This window comes from Balaenoptera physalus (genome assembly GCF_965194825.1).
Source record: "Balaenoptera physalus genome assembly, chromosome: X".
Lineage (NCBI taxonomy): Eukaryota > Metazoa > Chordata > Mammalia > Artiodactyla > Balaenopteridae > Balaenoptera > Balaenoptera physalus.
The window spans coordinates 48,374,730-48,399,888 of record NC_138903.1 but is presented as its reverse complement, the minus strand read 5'-3'; the positions used below and the strand labels follow the sequence as shown (position 1 = coordinate 48,399,888).

Below are 25,159 nucleotides of genomic sequence, written 5' to 3'. Positions count from 1 at the left end.
TTGTGTGTCTCAGGGTCTGTAAGTCCCAGTGGTTGTTTGTCTCAGTGTCTGTGTACCTTGTTTCCCAGTGCCTAGGTGCCCTAGTGACTGTATCCCCATGTTTCTGTACATCCAAGTGTCTATGTGTCTCAGGGGCTGTGTCCCAGTATCTGTACACCCAAGTATCTGTGTGTCTCAATGTTTATGTATCCCAGTGTCTATGTACCTCAATGTCTATAAGTCCCTGTTTCTGTCTACTGACTGTGCAACAGTCTGTGTGTCAAAATGACTGTGTGTCACAGTGTATATATAATTCCCAGTATCTGTAGATCACAGCCTCTCTGTACTCCAATGCTTGGGTGTCCCAATATCTGTTTATGTCCTAACGACTGTATGTTCTAGTGTCTGTGTGTCTTGATGTCTGTGAATGTTCCAGTATCTGTGTTCCTCAATTTTTATATGTCCCATGTTTTGTGTACCCCAGTGACTGTTTCCATGTTGAATATGTCTCTTAGTTTCAGTGTTTTTGTGTACTTCAGTACCTGTAGCCCAGTGTTTGTGTGTCACAACATCTGTTTGATCCAGTTCTGTGGTGGTTCTATGGTGGTTCTGTGTCTCTATGTGCCTCAATAACTGTATGTCCCAGGATGTGTCCCATTTTCTGTGTGTTCCAATGTCAGTGTGCCTCAGTGTATGTATATTCCAGTGTTTGTTTGTTCCACTGTCTGTGAGGTAAAGTGTCTGTGTGTCTCAGTGTTTTTATATGTCCTTATGTCTGTGTGCCTCAATATCTATATTCTATTGTCTGTGTGTCCCAGTCTCAGCATGCTCCTGTGTGTCTCTGAGTTTCAGTTTTTGTGTGCTTCAGTCTCTATACCCCAGTTTCCTTGTGTCCCAGTGTGTGTGTGTGTCCCAGGTTTTATGTGTCCCTGTTTGTGTATTCCAGTGTCTGTGTGTACCAGTATCTGTGTGGCAGTGTCTGGTCCCATTGTCTCTGTGTGCCAGTGTCCCTGTGTGTTCTGACATCAGTTCTAGTGTCTATGTGTGTTGTGTTTGTATATTCCAGTGCCTCTGTGAGTTTTAGGGGTTGCCTATATTTCCCAGTGGCTATGTATATCTTAAAAGCTGTATGAGCAAGTGTTTGACTGTGTTCCAGTGGCTACATATTTTAGTTTCTCAAGGTTTCTGTGCCCCAATGTCTCTGTGTTCTGGTGTCTGTGGTTTCCATTGCATATCGTACGTAGTTCAGTATATGCATATCCTTGGCTCCCTGTAAGTCTGTTAGTTTCTGTGTCTTATTCTTTATGCACCTACCTTATACATCCTATTGGTCTCTTTGTTTCAGTGTCTGTATGTCCACATCTCTGGGTGTCCTGGAGTCTCTGTCTGTATTCCCTTGTTTCTATGTCCTTGTCTCTGTGTGTCCCTGATCTCTGTATGTCAGTGTCTGTGTATCCTTATCCTTGAATATACTTATTCAAGGATAAGGACATGCATATCCTGAGTCTTTGCATATCCTGAGCCTCTGTGTTCTAGTGTCTGTGTCTCCCTGTCTCTGTGTGCCCATGGATCTCCACTTCTCAGTGTCTGGGCATCCAATGAACCTTTCTGTTTGAGTGTTTGTGCATCCCTTTTTCTGTACATTGTTGAGTTTTTGTGTTCCTGAGTCTTTATATGTTCCTGAATCTTTGCACTTTCCTAAGTATTGTGTCCTTGAGTCATTGTTCATCCTTGAGTCTGCATGTTCCTGAGTCTTTGAATGTGATCTAGGATCTAGTGTCTGTGCATCTCCATGTCAGGGCACCCATGAGCCTCTGTGTTCCAGTATCTGTGTGTTCCTATCTTTGTGCATCCCCAAGTTTTGCATATCCCTGAACTTTTGTGATCCAGTGTAAGTGTGTCCTGGAGTCTGTATATTCCTGTCTGGGTGTCTCTCTCTGAGCCTCTGTGTTCTAGTGTCTATATTAATGAATCTGCACATGCCTCCTTCCATGTGTCCTTGGTTGGTGAGTCTCTGAGTCTATGCATCTCTGGGGCTTGGCTCTCCATGTCTGTGATTTGATATTTATCCTACTTCTACATTTATTTTCTCCAGCTTTTGCCAATGTTTCTGTATTATTTTCTTGATGTTGCTGTGTCTTAAGTTGCTCTGTACCTCAGTGCCTCTCTTTCTTAGTCCATTGATCTTTTTCTCTAGATTCCCATGACTGTGTTCTTGTTTCTATGGGTCTGTTTGTCAGGGTGTCTCTCTGTAACTGTTCCTCTTTTCGTCTTGCTCTGTCCCTGGTATGGTTTTGATCTGACTCACCACGTCTGTGTCTCTGTGTCTGTTTGTGTCTGGTGTCTGGATCCATGTCTTTTTATTTTTGACCCACTATCTATGTGTCCCTGATTCACTGTCCCCATCCTTTCATCTGTGGCCTTGGTTGTCTTTTTGTGTGTCTCTATTTCTGGGTAACCAGGTGTATCTTGATTCTGTGTCTTTGCCCATTTGCTTATGTTCTGTGTGTCTGTTTCTGTGTGTCTAGGTTTCTTTATTCCTATCTTGATCCTTCCAGAAGTGTGCCTGTGTTTTTGTCCCTATGTCTAGCCTGTATCCATATGATTGTGTTTGTGAGTTCACATCCCCATGTCTACTTGTTCTAAGATTTCTGTCTCTGAAATCCTGTGTCCCTGTCATTGTGTCACAATGTCCCCATCATTGTGTCACAATGTTCCCATTATTCCTGGGCCTCTATTTTGTCTGTCCTTATGTCTCTGTTACCTGGTCTGAAACTTATCTCTTTGGTGGTGTTTGTCACTGTTGAGGTGTCTGCATCCCCATGTCTTTGTCGCTGGATCTCTAAATATATAAGTCTATGCTCCGGTCTCACTCTTAGTGTGTTTCTCTGCATTTGCGTGTGTCCTTGGGTCTTTGTCACCAAGTCTGGATCTGTGTAACATCTCTGTTTCTATGTCCTTATAGGTCTCTGGTCTTGTATCTCTGTGTTCTCTTCTCATACCCCACCCCATGTCTATATGTCATCATGTCTATGTGTTTCTACCTCTCTGTCTTTGGTGTCTTGGACTGTGGTTTTGACCAATGTCCCCCTGGTTACTTCTGTGTCCCTGTGTGTCTTGACTCCTCTGCTCCTGTGTCTGGATCTCTGTGAATCTCTATCTTTTCATTTGTATGCTGTTATGTCTCATTGTCTTCACATTAGTCATTGTGTGCCTGTCCCTGGGTGACCTCATTTTTGTCTCCCTGCCTCTTTGTTTGTGACAGGGACAGCACCTCAAAATGGGGATGCAGAAGCCCAGCAAGTGGGCATCTGTTTCTCTGGGTTTATGTCCCTGATACTGTCACTCTGGCTTCCTACCCCTCTCTTTGTATGTCTACATGCCCTTATGTCTATTCTCTTTATTTTGAGATCCTTGTGTTTCCATATGTCTCTATCTCTATTTACCCATCCATGTCTGTGTCCTCGTTGCTGTCTTTCTGTGTGTGATTCCGTGCCTTTGGTTGTGAGTAGTATATGTGTGTGTCTACTGCTGTGTCATGGGATCCTTTTTGGTTCATTCATTCAGCAAATATTTACTAAGCACCTACTATGTGCTAGGCCCTGGGGATACATAGATGATTCAGAAAAGGTCCTTGCCCTCAAAGAGCTCACAGTCTAAGTAAGGGATCCAGACAAGTAAATAGATGATTACTACACAGTATGATAGGTGAGCTTGAATGGAATGTGGGGGTGGGCTATGGTAACAGGAGGGGACCAAACTCAATCTATGGGAGGGGTCAGGGAAGGCCTCCTAGAGGAAGTGACAACTAAGACTTGAAGAATATGTAAAATTTACCTGCATGAAGCCAAGGAAGGGAGTCCCACATAGAAGGAAAAGCACATGCAAAGGCCCATTGGTGGGAGAGAGCATGGTTTGTTAGAGGAACTGTAAGAGCTTTAAATATGTCATGGGAGCCAGAGAAGGTCGTGAGCAGGACGGGTGCCTCAGTTTTTTGTTTTAAGGAAGTCACTTCTAAGGCTGCTGTGGAGTATGGATTGAAAAGAGTAGAGACTGGAGACAGTAAGGACTGTGAGGAGGCAGAAGTCCCTAAGCCTCTAAGTCCATAGATCTGCATGTCTTTGTGTGTGTGTTCTGGTATATGTGTCACTTAGTGCATGTGTTAGTGTGCATGTCCCTCTGTGTTTCCACATCCTCGGGGCTTTGTTCCTGGCTCACCCTATGCCCTGGCCTCTGGGTCTCCAAAACTTAGGTCTCCTGCTCTGGGGTTCAGGGGCCATCACAGGACATAGGCAATGTAGGGGTGGCCCAGCAGCCGCTGTACATGAGAGTGCTTCACCAGCCAGCAGGAAGCCCAGTGGGGTGGCAGCCTTGGTGAGTCCTTCAGCAGCCTCTTGCCTAGGATCACAGGCACATCTGGGCCCTGGTGCCTCCTCAAGCTTGGCCCCATAGGCCCTGCCACCAGCTGGATGTCTGCATGCTGGAACTGTCCTGAGGGAGAGAGATGCAACACCAGTTAAGGCAGTGGCCTGAGTCCTACTGACAGCTCTGAGAGGATCCTAAAGCAGGAAACCTAGAAGGAAAAGTGGGAGGGAGGAGGGGCAGCAAAGGCCTGGAGGAGGGAAGAGGCTGAGCATTGTGTGAAACGTGGAGGAGCCAGATGGAACAGTAGTAAGAAAGTAGAGAGCCAAGGTGGATGAGATGGCAGCAGAAGGGGTTCAGTCCGGCTTGAAGGAGATGACAAGGCAGATTGGAGAAGTGAGGAGGTTCAGAGGAAGTAAAAATATCTGTCCAACCCACCATCACTGCCCAAACTCTTTGGTGTATGCCTCTGCCTCAGGTTCTGCTAGTGTCTCCTGACCTACAATCTGGCTTCCTGCAATCCCCCTTTACAGCAGCCTCCAGAGGGATCTTCGTAATAGACCTGACTGTATCTTTCACCTGCTTATGCCTTTTCATGACTCCCATTGCCTTCAGGAAAAAGCCAAATTCCTCATGCTGGCACTCTTGTCTGATCACTCCAGCTCCATCTCCTGCAATCTCCATTCCTTTCCTCTACATGTTTGCTCAGCTTTTCAGACTCGGTATGGGTCTCTCTCCTACAGGAGATCTTTCTTGAACTCCAAAGCTGGGCAAGATGCCTCACCCTGGGTTCCTCCAGCTCCCTGGACTGCTTTCTGTCTAGCACTGATAACTCCCTGGGATCACTATCCATGCCTGGGTCTGTCTTTTTTATATATATATATATATATATATATATATATATATATATATATATATATATATATATATATATATATTTAAATATTTATTTATTTATTTATTTATTTATTTATTTATTTATTTATTGCTGCATAGGGTCTTCGTTGCTGTGTGTCGGCTTTCTCTAGTTGTGGCAAGCAGGGGTTACTCTTCGTTGTGGTGCATGGGCTTCTCATTGTGGTGGCTTCTCTTTGGTGTGGAGCATAGGCTCTAGGCACACGGGCTTCAGTAGTTGTGGCACATGGGCTCAGTAGTTGTTGCTCGCAGGCTCTAGAGCAAAGGCTCCATAGTTGTGACACACAGGCTTAGTTGATCTGTGGCATGTGGGATCTTCCCAGACCAGGGCTCAAACCCATGTCCCCTGCATTGGCAGGCAGATTCTTAACAACTGCACCCCCAGGGAAGTCCTGGGTCTGTCTTCTTCCTAGACCAGGAGCTCTCCAAGGGCACAGCTTGGCTCTGATTCCTCTTTGTGGTTTGAGGGTCAAGGTGCTGGGGGCTCACTGGCCTTTCACCCTGGCAGAGTCTCTCTTGGGACTGGTGCTCTCTGATCACTATCAGCCTCAGTAACACTTTTCCAGCAGGCCACGGGCCAAGGGGCTGAGACCTGAGCCATTGATCACATAGAGCCCCAGGTGGGGTAGTTGCGGGGTGCTGGGGTTCTGGTAGCGGTGCTGGAGGACTAGGAACTCAAGGTGGGGCCCAAGGCAGAGGATAAGGTGGGCTGCAGCAGCCACATGAAGCTCCAACTGGGACCTCTTCAGTAGGGCCGACTGGTCCCAGGACAGAAGCCAGGTACCCTCACCTTGCATGGATATGGAACTGCGGGTGATGGTGATAGTGTAGGCCCAGGATTTGTCTTTAGTAACTGTGATGGCCTGGAAGTAGGTCCTTGTGCCCTGGCCTTGATGGTGCCCCAAGCAGCTGTCCATGTACATGCAGCCCTGGAGGGAGAAGAATGCTTGCTGGGAGCACAGGCTTTCACGTGGTCATTCACATAGTCACCCACAGCACAGGAGGGGTGAAGTCTCAGGGCCTGAAGTTCAGGTGAAGTGGTGCAGATCTGTGGATAGAGAGCTAGCTCCTGAGGAAAGTGCTTCTACCACAGCCCATCTAGCTGCTCCTTCCTGTGCACTGTATGAGCATGTATGTATATGTGTGCATGCTTACCCCAGTGGGGCTGTTTGCATGCATGTGCTTGCCTCTGAGTGTGTAAATGTGTGTGTTTAGTTCTGTTCATATGAGTATCTCTGGACATATCAGTGCATCTGCATATTTGGGGAAGGTGTTATGGTAGAGCGTGTATTTTTTTGGTTGTATGTGTATATGTGTCTCTGGATATGTTGGTGTTATAAGTCTTGGTGAATAGTTTATGTTGTGTGTGTCTGGTTGTGTGTTGGTACATATTGTATATCTGGGGGTGTCAGTGTGCATGCATCTGGCTGTGTGTCATGGTATTTGTGTGCTTTGGTGTGTTTTATATGTCTAGAGTAGCAGAGTATGTGTACCTATGTGTGTTGAATTCTTGTGTATTGGGATGAGTGTGGTTACCAATGCATGTATGTGTGTCTGAGTGTGTTGATATATGTGTCATTATGTATATCTGGGCATGTGTTGTGCATCTCTGTGTATCTGGATGCCTATTTGTATGTTATTATGTGTAGGTGTGGAAAGTGTCAAAATATATGTGCCTGGATGTGTATTTTTGTGAGTTTACTGTATTCCTTAGTGTGTGTGTATGTGTATCTGTGAGTGTCTTGGTGTTAGAGTATATTTGTGTGTGTTTCCATGTGTCTGGGTGTGTACTTGTGTGTTAGTGCGTTGCCCTGCTATGTGTTTGTATTAGCCCACAAATGTCTGGGGGTGTTGACATGTGTATATCTGGCTGTGGAGTTATATGAGGTAGAGTCTTTGGGGCTCTCAACTGCCTTTGGGTCATCTATGAGCTGTAGTAGGTCCCCTGGGCACCCATCTAGTGTGAAGCAGATCCTCTCTTTTGAGCATGGGATGTGGATCACAAAGTGGGTGTCCCCATCCACTGCAAGGCAGGAGGCACAACTCTGAAGTTATGGCCCTAGAAGTGAGGCAGGAGGTAGATGGGCACCCCAGGGTAAGCAATTGGAGATTCATTCCCTGTGGACAGAAACTCCAAGATGAGCATAGCAGGACAATTGAGAGAGGAGGCTGGGCCCTGCTCAGATAGAAGATAAGAGACCACATACTTCTCATTCTCAAAGTCAAGGAGACCTTCCCAACTAGAAAGGCTCCTTGGAGGTCAAAAAGGGAGGGGGCGCCACTCCATAGTAAGTGATGTCAACTACCCATAGGCCTCTTGGGTGGCATCCATCTTGGCGCACACATTGGGAGGATCCTGAGATATACCAAATACGGACTCTGAACCAGGTAAATCAAAATGATTGGCTAAAGGAAACCTGGAAGAAATGCCCCATATAAGTGATTTAAACTACCATGAGGGCGTGACTCTCTTTTTGAGTCAGTCCCTGTGTCTATACATGCGTACTGTACTGTTTTTCCTCCTAATAAATACTTTACTTGTTTCACTGCTTTCCATCTTTGTGGAATTTCTTTTCTGCAAAGCTGAAGGGCCAGAGCCTTGTCACTGACCACTGGTCTAGTGGCTAGGATTTGCTGCTCTTACCGCCACGACCTGACCTCAATCTCTGGCCAGGAACAGAAATCCTGCTTCAAACCGCTGCAGGCTGAGGCACCCGAGATCATATTTGGTTCCGAAACCTGGGAATTCAGGCATTCAAGGTAAACAGTGGGTTTCACCCAGCTGTGGCTTGAGGTCCCTGACTTTTGCTCTTGTTTTCTTTCTCACTCTCCACTTCACTTTCTTTTCAAGACCTGCAGGGCATAACCTCTGTCTGCTCACAGCGTTGTGGCTACCCCCACCAGCATTGGGGGTGGCAGGCGGATTCCCCAGGCCGTGCAGATTCAAATAACACTCGGGTGACAGCTGATGCTATCCTTTGGGACATGGTGGAAACGTGATTTCCAACTGAGAAGGAACCCAAGGGGTCTCTTTTTCTCTCTCTCGCTCTCTCTCTCTCACTGTCCCATATGGAACCCTCCCCTATGCTTTTCTTTCCCAAATTACTTGCACAACAAGGTCTCTTTCTCACTTCGTATCTCCACGCCCTTTTAGGGAAGGATTTCCTAGACATCATTCCTAAACTGCATCCCCGCCACTGGCAAACCCAGTGCTGCCTGTGTGAGACAAAATTGTCAGACGCTTCCCAGTTCTATCTTAGCTGCCAGACAGGGCAAAGGATTTTGGGTTCTTTTGCTGTCTAGTCTCTCACCTCACTCAATGCCCAGAAATTTACTATGAGAATTTCTCCACCTCCCGGCCCTGGAAGCTTGAACCCTGTGGCATCTTCCATAGCGCCCAACTCCAATTTCTCCAAGGGTTCCTCTTTGCATCTATGGGACCCCCTTCACTCCAGGTCTTGGCAGCCTACACACTGCTATCTATCTGGCTGGCCGCTACCCAGAAGCCTGAATTATAAACTTTGTAGATGCTCAGTCATGAGGGGTACACCCCAGCATAGGAAGACTTATCACAGGACATAAGCTCTATAGACAAGGGATCCCTCCTGAGGAAAGTCCTGGCAACTGGTCTGCACTGGTTCGAAGGTCCTCCCCTGGCCATGTTGGGGGAGAAGACTTGCGCAAGTTACCACGGAAGACCAGAGACGTCTGGTCAGAAATCGATGGGAGAGTAGAGGACGCTTGAAACCTCATCAGGTTTGAAGGGAATTTGGGCAATGCCCTGAACCCCTTCAGGTTAAAGCCTCCTGATAAATGTTTCCAGGATGCCAGATTTCATTCTAGGAGCTCTCTCTTGTTCTCGCTTGCAAGTTACTCAACATAGGAGGATCCCCCTCCAAGCAAGAAGAGACACCTCTGGAGTGTATCATTAAGAATTGGAAATTTTTTTAAATAGAAGGGCTAAGAAAGGAAAAACTTAAGTTCTACTCTAACAGTGCCTGGCCTTTGTATAAGTTAGAGAATGGAGAAAAATGGCCTGAAAATGGGTGTCTAAATTACAATACCATTCTGCAATTGGATCTCTATTGCTGCAGGATGGGAAAGTGGACTGAGGTTCCCTATATTCAGGCTTTCATGGTCCTTTACCAAAATCCCACCTTACATGGCTCTTATAATTCAAAACCTGGGGAACCAGAAAACTCTCTTGACATTTTAGATGACTCCCCTTCTGAGCTCTCCCATCTCTCAGGGGGAAACCTAGCTCCTCCTACTCCTGACAGAATCCCTACTTCTCCGGAGCCACCTACTTCTCTTGCTCCCTCTGACTGATCCCAAACTGCACCTCCTTATGTCCCACCAGACCCTCCATTACCCCAAGAGAAGCTAGTCCTTCTTGGGTAACTCGCAGTGGAGCTTCCTATCACCCAGGATCAGGGAAACTATGCCCTCTTAGGGAAGTGGCAAATGGAGACGGGACAATCAGAGTACATGTGCCCTTCTCTTTAACTGACTTAGCCCAATGCAAACAGAAACGGGGCCAGTTTTCTGAAGACCCTAGTAAGTTTGTTGAAGGGTTTCATGACTTAACTTGGAAGGATGTCCAAGTAATTCTATCTATTTGTTGTACTCTGGAGGAAAAACAGAGAATCTGGACAGCAACCCAAGGACATGCCAACCAGCTTGCCAGACACCAACCCAAACATTATGCTATGGGTGGAGATGCAGTCCCAAATCAGGAACTCCCTTGCAATTTTAATTTGCAGGCAGGAACAGAAGCCAGGAAGCATATGCTCCAATGTGTATTAGAAGGGATGAGAAAGTGTATCAAAATGTCAGTTAACTATAAAAAGGTTAAAGGAGTGACCCAAGAAGAAGAAAATCCAGCCCTCTTTCATGGGCAGTTTGTGGAGACTTTTAGGAAGTATACCAACATAGATCCCTCCACTTCTGAAAGTCAGACCCTGCTTGGACAACACAACACTTTATTAGTCAGTCCACCCCTGATATTAAATGGAAACTCCAAAAATTACAATTGGCCCTACAAACACCCATGCCCCAACTCCTAGATGTGGCATTTGGGGTATTTAATAACCGAGATCAAGCTGAGAAGGAAGAGAGAACCCAACATGAGAAAAGACAGGCCAGGGCTCATGCAAAACTGATAGCTGTTGCTGTCAGCCATGCCTTGCAACCTCAGGACAACCCAAGGGGGCCAAGAAAGTCCAACTCTCCATCTGGAGGTAAGACCAACAAGGGGGAATGCTACAAATGTAAGTCAACTGGCCACTGGGCCCAAGATTGCCAGAAAGAGCCCCCCAGGCCATGCCCAACCTGCAAACAAATAGGTCATTGGAAGAGGGACTGCCCTCAGTCCCAAAGGAGAAAGGGGGCTCCTGCTCCCAAGATGGCCATGCTCGACCACTGAGGTGGGCTGGGGATTCTGGTGGCTCCCCCTAATGAGATGTCTATCTCCATTGAGGAGCCCTGGGTAGTCCTTGACGTGGCAGGTAAGAAGATTGATTTTTAAATTGATATGGGAGCCACTCACTCTGTCTTAATTTCTCACTATAGACCTCTTTCCTCCAAAAGCTGTACTGTGACTGGTGTTAATGAAAAGTTTAGCACCCATTACTTTACTGGGCCTCTCACTTGTCAATTTGAGCAGTGGTTGATTTCGCATGCCTTTTTAGTTGTACCTGAGTGTCCCACCCCACCACTGAGGAGAGACCTTCTGAGCTCCCTCAGGGCCATACTCCAGTTTGGAGGCCCCGAGCAGCCCCTTATCTTGACTCTGACTAAGACAGACCAACTGGAAGAGCAAGGTCCTATTCCCAGCCATATTCTACAGGCAGTGGACACTTCAGTATGGGACAAAGGAATCCCTGGAAGGGCCATAAATGCCCAACTGTAAGATTTAGCCATAGACCAGAAGCTGCCTACCCTGACAAGAGACAATACCCTATAAAGTTGGAAGTGAAGAAGAGTTTATAACCCCTCGTAGATAAATTCTTAACGCATGGCCTCTTGGTGCCCTGCCAGTCTCCATGCAATACTCCTATTAGGCTACTTGTTAAGCCAAATTGGAAATATAGGATGGTATAAGACCTTAGAGCAGTAAACAATGCAGTGGTCCCTATACATCCCCTCATGGCCAATCCTTATAACATATTAGCCCAAATCCCTGAGGACACTAAATGGTTTACTGTACTTGACCTCAAAGATGCCTTTTTTTTGCATCCCAGTTCATCCCTCATCACAATATCTATTTGCCTTCTAGTGGACTAACCCCGACTCAGGCCAAATGCAACAATATACCTGGACAGTATTGCCTCAGGGGTTTTGGGACAGTCCACACTTTTTCACCCAGGCCCTAGGAAAGGAACTAAGGGAAATACACTTGAAAGAAGGGACTATTATACAGTATGTAGATGATATATTAATATGTAGTCCCTCCATGGAGGCCTCAGATCAAAATACCATTGAAATCCTTAATATCCTTGGGGCCTGGGGTTACAGAGCCTCTCAGATAAAGGCACAAATCTCAAAGCAACAAGTTAAATATCTGGGATATATTATAAACCTGGAGGTAGACAGTTATCTCCAGATAGAAAACAAGCTATATTAGGCCTAAGCACACCAAAGACAAAGAAACATCTCCGTACCTTTTTGGGCATGGCAGGATTTTGCAGAATTTGGATTCCAGGATTCAGGCTAATGGCTAAGCCCCTATATGAAGACACTAAAGGCCCAGATACAGAACTATTACTTTGGAACAGGGAATAAGAAAAGGCTTTTAATGATATCAAGCAGGTCCTCACCAGAGCCCCTGCTTTGGGTCTCCCCAATTTGAAAAGCCATTCATCTTGTACGTGGCTGAAAAACAGGGGACAGCTTTTGGTGTCCTTATACAGAATCTAGGGGAAGTTCCTCAGCCTATAGGCTACTTTTCCAAGCAACTAGACTCCATGGCCCGAGGTTGGCCTGGCTGCCTCCGGGCAGTAGCTGCCACTGCTTTATTAGTGGAAGAAGCCAACAAGCTCACCTTTGGACAGCCACTGGAAGTCCAGACCCCTCATCAAGTGAAAGGGATTCTAGATATAAAAGGCCACAATTGGCTAACTGGAGGCCGTCTTATTAAGTACCAGGCTTTGCTCCTTGACTCCCCAGAGCTAACCCTCAAAACTTGTCGCACTTTTAACGCCACTACACTAATGTCCGCTGAAAACCCAGAGCTAACACATTCTTGCCTCAAAACCCTTGACCAGGTCTATGCCTATAGGTCTGACCTAACAGGCCAGGCCATAGAAAACCCTGAGGAAGAATGGTTTACTGATGGCAGTAGTTTCATTAAAGATGGAGTTAGGAGGGCAAGGTATGCTGTTGTGAGCATGCATAGTGTCATAGAAGCAAAACCTTTGCCACCTAACACCTCAGCCCAAAAGGCTGAACTGATAGCTCTAACCCAAGCCTTAATCCTAGGGGAAGGAAAGATTGTAAATATATACACCGACTTAAAATATGCCTTCCTCGTTTTACATGCCCACACAGCTATCTGCAAAGAGAGAGGACTCCTAAATGCAAGAAATTTCCCTATAAAATATAGGGCTGAGATTTTATATCTCATAGAAGTGGTTCAAAAACCAAAACAGATAACAGTCATTCACTGCCATGGGCACCAAAAGGGAACTTCTCAAATTTCTCAAGGAAACAACAGGGCAGATCGGGAAACAAAGAAAGCAGTCTTGATGCCCATAACCGAAATGGCATTAATCCCATCTCTTACCCCTTCTAATGTTATACCCAGGTACTCAACTTCCAAAGAGAACTGGGCATGAGACAGAGGAGGAACTAAGGGAATGGATGGTTCATGGCACATAGATCAGAAATTGCTCATACCTCTCTCTGACCAATGGAAAATTATTAAAGGGCTACATGATTCTCTCCATCTGGGGAGAGATGCAATGTCTATAATCGTTTTCCGTCTTTTTATAGGGAAAAGACTCCCGGAGACAATTAAAAGAGTTACTTGAGCCTGTGCCCTTTGTGCCACCCATAATCCAGGAGGCAACTTCAAGCCTCCCCCTCTTGTTAACCCAGTCCAGCGATGTAGGACTTACCCAGGAGAGGACTGGCAAATAGATTTCACTCAGATGCTCTCTTTCCAGGGTTTCAAATACTTACTAGTCTTTATAGATACTTTTACTGGATAGATAGAGGCCTTCCCTACTAGAACAGAGAAGGCAACTGAAGTGGCTAAGGCTCTCCTAAAGGAAAGTATTCCTAGATTCAGGTTGCCCCGTCACCTTCAGAGTGACAATGGACCTTCGTTTGTAGCAAAGATCACTCAACAGCTTTTGCAGGCTTGAGGGTTTAAATACAACCTCCGTTCATCCTGGAGACCGCAGTCTTCAGGAAAAGTGGAACAGGCTAATCATACTCTAAAGAAAACCTTGGGCAAACTCCATCAAGAAGGGTCAGAGTCGTGGTATTGCCTGCTGCCAATAGCCCTCTTAAGGGTCAGAGCAGCCCCTAAAACAACCACTAAGTTAAGCCCTTTTAAAATGACATACAGAAGGACATTCCTTACTCTGGACATGCTAACTGACCCAGAAACCCAGGTTCATCTTAAATACATTATAAACCCAGGCCAGGTGCAGAGGCTATACAAGAGCATGGTAACAGAGTACAGCCCTCTCCAGATGACAGTCCCAGTCACTCTGTTGTAAAACCTGGAGATTGGGAACTTTTAAAGACCTGGAAAAATGAGTCCCCTGGTCATCAGCTACTCCCAAAATGGAGGGGTCCTTACCTAGTCCTGCTGAGCACTCCTACAGCAGTTAAACTCCAGGGGGTCACCAGCTGGGTTCATCTGTCCAGGATTAAACCTGTTTCCACTGATACGTTACAAGAACCTGAAGACCCACATTCCAGCCATTCCTGTGAATCCACCCCTTCTTCTGAGTCTCCACAGGATCCAGAGGACCCAGGAAAGACTGAAAATTCCAGGTGGATGAATGAACCTCTCCAAGACCTGAAGCTTTTATTTGAAAAGGACAAAAAGACTTCTTAGACCCTAGGCTAAGTACCCATAGTCACTATCTTCCTTCTTGCCTTCCGCTACTCCAATCCACTTACAGAATAATTGATAGGCTCTGGTAGATTTAGATAACTATTGTCTTCTTTGCTCCCACCTTTGCTCTTGGAATTTACTAAACTTCTCTGCCCATGCTAGGTGATTTAAATATGACTCTGACTGGTGCTACTATGAAGCCTTAGCTTTTCTATGCCTATTTCCCTTATCCACAGGATGGACAGCAACTCCGGTTTACATTGCACAAACTCTTGCTTCCTCCACTCTATTGACAGAATGCTGGATTTGTTTACCCTCAGCTAAGTCCATTGTGGACCAGAGCAACCCTCTTGTCCATCCTGTAAGGAATTTTAGCCAAGTTCCTGATGGAAAATGGTCTTCTACCAGAGACCCAAGGCTCAGAACGGTAATGTACGGAGTCAGACTTGTTCATTTTCCTACTGAAGAAAATTCTAATGTCTCTTGCCTAACCCTCCCCTTAGCAACAGAAGGAGAATATGAGGTCAAACTGGGAGGATGAAGAACTGGCATTAAAGCACCCCAGCGTTTTATAATGCCCCCCCAAGCCAGAATTCCAGTTACTTATTTGTGCTCAAACTCTAACTCACTACCCAAAGGAAGAACGATCCACACAGGAGAAGCAGATAGCAGGACGGATGTGGATGGAACGGGTTGGATTTGTAGCTGGAGAAATTTTCCATAACAATAGAATTGGATGGCTAGGTCTTTTTGTTTTAAACATCTTTATTGGAGTATAATTGCTTTACAATTTTGTGTTAATTTCTGCTGTATAACAAAGTGAGTCAGCTATATGTACACATATATCCCCATATCCCCTCCCTCTTGAGCCTCCCTCCCACCCCTCTAGGTGGTCACAAAGCACCTAGCTGATCTCCCTGTGCTATGCAGCTGCTTCCCACTAGCTATCTATTTTACATTTGGTAGTGTATATATGTCAATGCTACTCTCTCACTTCGTCCCAGCTTACCCTTCCCCCTCTGGATGGCTAGGCTTTAAAACTTTGGGTGAGTTAGTCTACTGTGCCCTGCCAGGATACATTTTCATATACCAGGTAGATAAAAAACCATGCACCACTAATTGCCTACAAAATAACTCCATGCCCACACAGTGTATGCTGGGAACCTTGATTACCCCTTTCTTAATCCACTCCTTAAACGAATCCAAGCACTGGACCACTTCATTAAAACTGTTCACTCAATTAACTCGAGGTTTACCTGGTGGCATCCCAGATGGAGATGCCTATTTCTTTGGGTGTACATTGTTACCATGGTGGGGAGTAGCCGCCCACCAACATGTCCTTTGAAACTTGTCTCATACTCTTACTGCCATAGGTAACAGTACTGCTAACTCTCTCACTAATTTACAGAAGTCTCTAGATTCGCTGGCCAAGGTGGTACTTGACAACCGACTGGCCCTGGATTATCTGTTGGCAGAGCAAGGAGGGGTACATGCAGTTGTCAACACTTCTTGATGCACATACATTAACACCTCTTCCCAGGTAGAGACCAACATTGAGAAAATTCGACAACAAGCCACCTGGCTTCAGCAGACAATTAACCACCAATCCTCGTTATTCATTATGGGCAGGAAAATTGAAAAGTGGTTCTCCAGCTTGTTTTCCTGGATCCCACAAGATATTAAAACCTTTCTAATGCACTGTGATAATCTAAGTGGGAGGGAAGTCCAAAAAGGGAGGGGATATCTGTATGTGTATGGCTGATTCATTTTGTTGTGCAGTGGAGGCTAAAACAACATTGTAAAGCAACCATACTCCAATAAAAATTAATAAAAAAAGAAAGGGATTTCAAAAATGTAACAGGAAGTGGCTTTAAAAGTAAAAGTATAGTAATATTCTTAAAAAGAAATTACAAATAGAATTAATATTAGATTCTAATTAAGTTCACTCAAAAGATAAATTAAATTTAATTAATTAATTAACTTTCTGGTATACAAAAAGTTTGGTATTCCTTTATTGGTTCTAGTAATTATAATTACATGTATTCATTAGAATTCTTTAATCTTAAAAACTTTAATTTCTAGTAATATCTAAGAATTAAGCAATTGTGAACTGTCATTCCTTTCTATACCAGCATTATTTTTTTTTAAATTAATTTTATTGGCGTATGGTTGCTTTACAATGTTGTGTAAAAATAAAATCATGAACCAAAAAAGAAGAAACTCTCTGATGGGAGGTTTCCATTTTCTTATAACCTTCCTTGTTTCAGCCATACTGATTTATGTTATATTTTGCCTAGTGCTCTGTTGTCTTCCATACTGTTGCAAATCTGCAACCAAGATCTTTCAGTCCAAGAAGGAGACCTGGAACCAACAGGTTCAGAACTTCCATTTTAGAAATAGAGAAATATACTAAAATTTTAAGCCTGAGATTAACAAAGATATGCTGACCTTGTATAACCAGCTTCCTACCCTTGCTTGAGTCTCTGATTATAGTAGTCTTTTATTAGTCTTTAGCCCCTGCTTCTCTAATCTAATTATTTAGTTTGTTTCCTCTAGGGCATCACAGGATAATGGTGGTGCAGGGACTCCAACCACTCCCCATAGCCAATCCTGCCGAAATAACAACAGAAATCACCCTGGGGCCCCTTAATGAGACAGGGCAAGAGTTCTGTGACCCCAACTAGGTAGAGTCTACAAGCCCCTTGCCAGCCTGAAGAAGCTATGGAAGAGAGACCTTTGTCCTTCATCTTCCCCATAAATATTTCTTGGGGGCTACATCTCTCATGGGGTATTTGAGGAAGGAGGTAGATGCCCCCTCCAGGGTAAGCAATTGGAGATTCAATACCTGTGGACCGATACTCCAAGATGAGAATAGCAGGACAATTGAGAGAGGAGGCTGGGCCCTACCCAGATAGAAGATAAGAGACCACATAGTTCTCATTCTCAAAGTCAAGGAGATCTTCCCAACTAGAAAGGTCCTTGGAGGTCAAAAGGGGAGTGACGCCAAACTACCCATAGCCCTCTTGGGTGGAATCCATCTTGGCGCACACATTGGAAGGATCCTGAGGTATACCAAATACGGACTCTGAACCAGGCAAATCAAAATGATTGGCCAAAGGAAACCCAGAAGAAATGCCCCATATAAGTGATTTAAACTACCATGAGGGCGTTAATCTCTGAGTCCACCCTGTGTCTATCCACATGTACTGTACTCTTTTTCCTTCTAATAAACAATTTACTTGTTTCACTACTTTCCATCTTTGTGGGAATTCTTTTCTGCAAAGCCTAAAGGACAGGGCCACTGGTCTAGTGGCTAGGCTTTGGTACTCTCACTGCCACGACCTGACCTCAATCTCTGACTGGGAACCAAAACCTTGCTTCAAGTCACTGCACGCTGAGGTCACTTGAGATCAGAAGGAATGGGAGAGGAGGGGAGGGAAGGAGAGAGGAGAAGGTAGGAGGCCATGTCTATTTCCCCAGAGAGACAGTCCAGCCCCAATCCTAGTGCGCAAGCTGTCCTGTACTCAAACAGGACAGCAAGGGTGGCTGGCTTACCCGAGGATGAGAAGGTGAAGATGCTTGGCAACGTGCCTACAAAAGAGAGGGGGACTGTGTTGGTAAGAGACTGATCTATTACGTTCCTAGGTACTCTGGGGTCCCCTGGCCTCTCAGTCACCTCCTCCAAAATAAACCCCAAAATCCTGAGCTCAGCATTTAAGTCTTTTTTGATATCTAGTCCCTGCCTAGCTCTCCAGGCTTCTCTGCATGCTCCAGCCAAACTGAACTGACTATTCTTATGAGTTCCCTGCCTTATCTTGCTAGTGACCCTTTGCTTCTGTTTTTTCCTGCCACCTGGAATGTTCTCCTTCCTTTAGCTACTAAGGATCAATTTCTAGTTATTCTTCCAGGCAAACTCAAATGTTATTTTCTCTTGCTTTCTGCCTGTGGTAGGTAGAATTCTAAGATGCCCCCCAAGGTTCCCCAGTATACACACCCTGTAAAATCCTCAGGGTGTGATATGGTGAGTTATCACTCCCATAAATAGGTCATGTTATGTGGTGCAGTTGATGAAATAAGGAGATTATCCAAGTGGGCATGACCTAATCACATGAGCCCTTTAAATCTGGGTCTGGAGACCAGAGACAGAGATGTCAGAGGGATTTGAAGTATGAGAAGGATTTAACAGGAGGGAGATTCTCCATGGCTGTCTTTGGAAGATGGATGGGGTCACGTGGCAAGGAATGCAGGAAGCCTCTAGGACCTGAAAGTGGCCCCAGGGGCCTCTAGAAGCTGAGAGTGACTGCTAGCCAACAATCAGAAAAAAACAAAAAAAAAACAACAAAGAAAACAAACAAACAAAAAAAACCCCCAAAATCCCACAGCGATCTCAGTCTTAATACAAAGAACTGAATTCTGCCAACAACCTGAACGAACGTGGAAGACGATGAGAACTCAGTCTGATAGACACCCTGATTTTAGTCTTATGAAATCCTGAGCAGAGAACCTAACTAACTCTTGCCTAGACTTCTGGCCCATAGAACTGTGAGATAATTAATGGGAGTGTTTTAAGCTACTAAGTTTGTGGTAATTTATTATGCAGCAATGGAAAATTAATACATTGTCCCTCCTCTGGGCTCACACAATACCTGTGAAAATTCTAACTGAATGGAAATGAAAGCTCAGGGATCTTTGTCAGGGGAGCTCTTTGTTCACTTTTTGCTAGCCCTGCAGAACTTCCCTGAGATTCCATGCTGTCTCCAGCTCCTCCCAGGATCTCCTCATAATTGCTGTCCCAATGTGGATTTTCTGCCAAGTGTAAAAGAAATAAGAGAAATCCTTCACACTCGGAGGGCAAAGATGTCCTCGGCCCACCAAAGGGGAGACTCTCCTTCTGACCAGAAGAGTCTTCATTGGCTTCCCAATCTGACCTGCACATTGCCAAGACTGAGACCTTATGTTCTCCATAACACCTTAGTCTTTCAAGCTCAGTTATGTTCAAAATTCTTCCTTATAGCATTTACGCATGCATTCATGTGATCATTTATTTATTCATTAATGCACCGTTCAAGCATCAGGGATATGGTGGTGAAAAAGTCAGTCATGACTTCTGACCTGGTGAAGCTCATATTTTGGTTGGGAAGGCAGGCATGAATGAAATTATAATTACCAATGGTGACAAATGCTATAAGAAAAAAGAACAGATTGATGGAGGGAGTTGCAGATCCTTGACGTAGTCTGGGGCAGTAGGAAGGGGTGAGAAGGACATTTGACCTGAGATTTAAGGCATGAGCTGGAGTTTGAGTGGCAATGGAAGAGATGAGGGTGGTAGGTAGGGAGCAGGGCAAGGCAGGTCAGAGCAATTTTCAAGCAGGGGGAACAGCTTGGAAGAGGTCCCTGAGTGGAGGCAGGGATGGGGGTAAGGCCCATTGGAGGAACAGGAGGCCATTGGGGCTTGAGTTCAGAGGGTGAGTGGGAGAAGGTGAGGTCAGAGAGGTATGGGATAGAGGGCAGATCATGCAGGGCCTTGAAGCTCATAAAGAGGACTTTGGACTTTATTCTAGGTATGATAGGAAACCTTTGAGAGGAGTTAAGTAGGGAAGGGACATGAAGTGATCTATGTTTTTAAACGATCGCTTTTGGCTTCCCTGGTGGTGCAGTGGTTAGGAATCTGCCTGCCAATGCAGGGGACACGGGTTTGAGCCCTGGTCCGGGAGGATCTCACATGCCACAGAGCAGCTAAACCCGTGTGCCACAACTACTGAGCCTGTGCTCTAGAGCCTGTGAGCCACAACTACTGAACCTGCATGCCGCAACTACTGAAGCCCATACATCTAGAACCCGTGCTCCACAACAAGAGAGGCCACCGCAATGAGAAGCCCACGCACCGCAATGAGGAGTGGCCCCCGCTCGCCGCAGCTAGAGGGAGCCCGCGTGCAGCAACGAAGACCCAACACAGCCAAAAATAAAAATAAAATAAAATAAATAAATTTATAAAAAAACAAAAAATGATCCCTTCGGCTGCTGGGGGAGAATGGCCAAGAGAATATCTCAAGAGAGGAAGCAAGAAAACCAGTGAGGAGGCTGGAACAGTTTTGTTGGTGAGGCACAATGGTAGTCCGCCCTAGGATAGTGACAGTTGGGGTAGTGAGAAGTGGGTGCATTTGACAAACATATTAAAGATAACAGTGTCAGGAATTGAAGATGGATGGGATATTGGGAGGGAGGGTGGTGAAGGAGAGGGGTATGTCAAGGATGTCATGCCCAAATTTCTATCTCTATGACTTATTGTCACCACCAACTGGTTCTGATCCTACCCTAGAAGGTCACCCCAGGAAATGTCACTCCTCTCAGGAAGGCGAATTGTGAAGTGGTGAATCACATTCAGCATGGGACCAGATTATGTAGGTTCAAATCTCTTACTAGCTATGTGATGTGGAACAAGTTACTTCACTTCTCTGTGCTTCAGTTTCCCCATGAGTAAAATGCAGATATTAAGAGTTTTTTGGTGAGGATTAAATGAGGACTACAAGTACAATATGTAGAGCAGTACCTGCACATAGGAAGAGCTAAAAAATGTAAACTGTTATTATTTCACAGTCTTTGGGAAATTTAAAGACAACTGTCATCACCTTCCCCAATTTTTATATCCCTTTCATTAAGCAGGGCTGTTCATAGAGCACAAAAGAACCAATCAGAGCTGACTTGCCCAGTGATGCTCCAATTTATAACCCCACATCCCTTCTCTGCTTGGGAAGCATGAGCAATTCTCTTGTCCAACAAAGCAAATGTCAAAGCCATAGCTTGGCCAGTCCATTTCTGTGCATTCCCGAGTCTTAACATCCCTTCTCTCCCAGGGCCTCTAATTCTGTGCCTATGTGCTGAGGCCCAGAGAAGTTAAGTAGCTGGTTCAAAGTCTCAAAGTAAGCAAGCAAGCAGCTTGAATCACAAGAATCTGCACAAGCTTTGTATACTTCTAGTTCCTGGTTCTCTCTATTCATACTGCCCCCCCTTGTGGTTTGACCTCTTGTCCATGGCACTCACCATCTTTGTCAGGAGTGAGGAAGGTATAGAAAGCCGGTGGGTTCAAGGACTCCACAAATTTGGACTCCTCCATTAACTCAGACAGCAGCTGTAGCTCCTCAGGGATAAGGAGCAGGCTGACCGCCTCAGGGAGGGTGCTAGAAGGCAGCAAGACTGGCAGGTTTGGGGGATTGCCTTCTGGCATAGGCCTGGAGCTATTGGGTAGGCCCATCATCAGGACTCCTGACACAGATGGTCCCAGAATTTTCCTGGTGCATTGGGGCTCCGGCAACAGGTCATGCTGATGCCAGAGCCTTCCAGGGGGCAGCAGAGAGGGCAGGGTGGGGTGAAAGAGAGTAGGGAGGTGTTCTCCAAGGACAGAAATTGTCATGGAACTGCTGGGACTTGTAGGACTTGAGATAGTGCTCGGAAGTATGCTAAGGCTCTGAGGAGGTGAGGACCTGAGTTTGTCAGGCCTGGGGGGTAATGAGATTTTGAGTTTATTGGGGATTATTGTTTTAAGTTTGGAAAGTGATAAGCTTAGGGGAGTTTGGTGAGGTGGGGCACTAGGTTTAAGAGGTGATGGGATTTTAGGGGTCTTGGATAAGAGGATCCCTGGTCTAGGGTACGGCAGGTTGTTTGAGGTCTTAGGAGCAGGAACCCTTATGGGTATTTGACAACCTGATGTGTGGAGACTCCAGCCCTAGGCTGTGACAGGCTTTTGGGTGACTGTGATGTGAGTACCCCAGGTTGGGGGTGTGATGGGGCATCTAGTTTAGGCTGTGATGGAGAACCAGGTTTGGAATGCAGCAGAGTAACATGTTTCATAGAGCCAGCTTTGGGCTGGGCTGGGGTGCTAGGATTCAGAGGTGGGACTTGTGTCTTGGAATTCATTGGTCATAGGGTACCAGAATTCTGATGTAATGGTGTGCTGGGCTTCAGAAGCAATAGGCCACCAGAATTTGAGGGCACAATGGCAGCAGGTGGTATCCTAAATGCTGGCTGAGCCAAGTTGCCAGAATCCTGTTGTGCTGGAATTTGGGGCTTTGGGTGTGTGAGGGTGGATGGGGTACTAGGGCTCTGACCCAGTGGCTCCAACTCCTTGGAACTGGGCAGGAGTAGTTGAGGATAAGTAGAACTTTGGTTTCACAAGCCTTGATTTGGGAGAAACCTTGGGAACCAAGGCTGGCTGGGCTGTGCCTGTCCTTAGGCCATGACTGCTGGTGGATGACGGCATGATGGTGCCTAGTCCATCTGCGGTGGAAGTCTGTTTCCTGACTTCTTCAGTGGCTTCTTTGGGCTGCACCATGACCAGTGAAGTCAGAGGTGTGACAAAATCTTATTCAAAGGACAGGTTGAGGACTTTGGTAGCCAGCAGGTGGTGAGTGCTGGCATCGTGAGCTTGGAAGTGTGCCTCCAGCAGTTCTCCAAAGGTGATGTCGGCCCAGAGGCAGCATATGAAGTGGGCTACATTGGGGGCTGGCTCCCCTGGGCAACCAAAGACCTTCTGGCTGCTGTTGGTGGCCACCTCACTGTGGTGGGCCACGAGAAGCTGACCCCTGGGGCCACGGGTTGCCAGGTAGATGTCCAGTTCCTGCTCGCCTGGTTGCACTTGGCCTGCCACCACCAGCTCTGAACCACCAAAGTAGTTGGGGAAAAAGGCCCAAGGGGAGGCGCCAATCAAGCCACCCAGGTAGTCCAGATGCCCATCTACCAGCAGAGGCATGGAGATCTCTTCATAGAGGCCCTCCAGCTGTAGGGCTGTGTTGGTGTCCTCATATATGCGCCAGGCTGCTCCTTGGTTCTCCAGGGACAAGCGACGCGGCAGTGGGAAGTCAGCATCATCCCCAAAGGCCAAGCTGACCTTGGGACACTCTGTTGTCCAGTGCCTGATGGATGTTGGAGAGGATCACACTAGGAGTCGTCACTCCAGCCGTGGGCTCCCCATCTGTCAGGAAGATAATGAGAGTGATCCTCCCCACACTGGGGCCCCTCCCAGGCTCCTGGTTGCTATGGTTCAGCACTGAAGCAGCTGCCAGCAGAGCTGCATTGATGTCAGTCCCTAATTGGAGAGCAGACTGTGAGACCATTTTTTCTAGTAACTTCTACCCCCATTGGACACACTGGGTACCTCACCAACCTCCCAGGCTCAGTCATACCTCCTTATCTTTGCTCACACTGTTTCCGCTGCTTATCCTTCCCAAATCCCCACCCCCACTCAGTCTCCCTGAGATCTGACAGTGGGGCCCACATGTCCTTGGTTTTTATCACTCCCTGTCTCAGACTGCTCTGACTGTTTCCTGGAGGGATGTCTCATTCGCTAGTCAGATTGGCAGATCCCCAAGTATAGCATCTCCACCTCCATGCTACAGGGGAAAAAAGGGCTGAGTTGTCAGGAGGTGGTGGGTGGGGGAGACTTCAGTAATCGTCTGAGAGAGGATTGATCAGAAGCCAAAATCAGGGCAGCAGCTTGCTCAAATACTTAGAAATAAATATCTAGATTATTGATACAAAATAAAACAAAAGTTTCAGCAAATTCTTTTGAGTATGTGCTTTAAAGAGGAGGAAATTCAGCCCTAAAGAGGAATGTGTCCTAAAATACATGGATATTTAGCTGTGCTCTTTCCACTAGGCAAAGAAACACAGAAGGACAAAGGGACATATTTGTGTAAAATGTAACAGTGATATTTCAGACATTATGAGAGGTGAAGTGGATGGGTGCATGAAGGGAGGGTTTCAGGAATTTCCCATGTCACCACAGCCTGCCAATTTGGGTGGGTAGGTCTAACACAACCAGCAGCTTCCATGTGCCCCAGGTAGTCCTTGGCACTGTGGACATTCTGGATGGTGGTCTGGATGGAACCTCTGGCTTTCCAGACACTAACTGTGTCAGAAAAGGAGATGATGTTGAAGTAGTCGCTGGCCAGCAGGTTACCAAGGATCACACTCATGGCCTTTTTAGTCTGTGGGATACAGATGATGTGAAGGAGATGGACCAAGACTTGAGGTCTTGTTCAAGACTGAAAGGCTCTTTCTATACAAGGTACTGAGGTCTAAGTGTTGTATGGTTTTAATGTTCTCTGACTCCAGCACTTTAAGTCTAGGAGTCTTAGGTCAAAATGCTCTATAGGCTCTAATGGCTCAAAGCCTAGAACTGTACTGTCCAATGGTAACTGCTAGCCACATGTAGTTATTTAAATGTAAATGTAAGTTAGTTAAAATTAAAGAAAAAGTTAAAATTCTGTTTCTTCATTTGCAGTAGCCACATTTCAAGGGTTCAAGAACCTCATGTGGCCAGTAGCTACTGTACTGGACACTGTTTAGAACATTTCCATCATCAAAAAAGTTCTACTGGACAGTGGTGGTCTAGAAGGTTCAAGTTCTATGCTTTCAGAGAGCTAGGATTCATGTGTTCTATGGTTTCTGAACCCATGATCAAGGATTCAGTGATTCGAGGGCCCTAAAGTTTAAGAGCTTTACGATTCCAGGTATTTATAGCTACCTTTCAATGACTTTGCATGCTTTGGTTCTCTGTTCTCTCTAATCTGTTCTTCTACCTCAATTTCTGTTTCTTCCAGGCTGGTCTTCTCACCAACCTCCAGATAACCTAGATTCCATTTCGTCTCCACAACTTTGTCCTTTACTTATTCATATCTTCATAGTTCCTTCAGTTGCTCTTTCTCTGGGCAGCCCTTCCTTGATTGCCTAGTCTGATCCATGCCCTTCGCACCCAGATATTCCCTGTCCCACATTATTTGCTGACTATCTTACGTGGAATATTTTCATTCTCCATACAGATCTTGAGTCCTCTGA

The 25,159-nt window shown here is 45.9% G+C and overlaps 1 protein-coding gene across 1 annotated transcript in view; it reads right to left on the bottom strand.

The window, feature by feature from the left end:
- Nucleotides 1–679: 679 nt before the first annotated feature.
- Nucleotides 680–25,159, bottom strand: part of ITIH6 (inter-alpha-trypsin inhibitor heavy chain family member 6) — a gene marked incomplete at its 5' end in the record, with an annotated part of 35,047 nt that continues 10,567 nt past the window's right edge. The window contains 14 exon segments of the mRNA XM_082445676.1: nt 680–4,468; nt 5,814–6,129; nt 6,131–6,182; nt 6,185; nt 7,167–7,279; nt 17,882–17,917; nt 19,040–19,132; nt 21,368–22,012; nt 22,015–22,243; nt 22,247–22,457; nt 22,459–22,685; nt 22,689–23,213; nt 23,215–23,408; nt 24,138–24,309. Of these exon segments, the coding sequence (XP_082301802.1) occupies nt 4,259–4,468; nt 5,814–6,129; nt 6,131–6,182; nt 6,185; nt 7,167–7,279; nt 17,882–17,917; nt 19,040–19,132; nt 21,368–22,012; nt 22,015–22,243; nt 22,247–22,457; nt 22,459–22,685; nt 22,689–23,213; nt 23,215–23,408; nt 24,138–24,309 (3,024 nt within the window).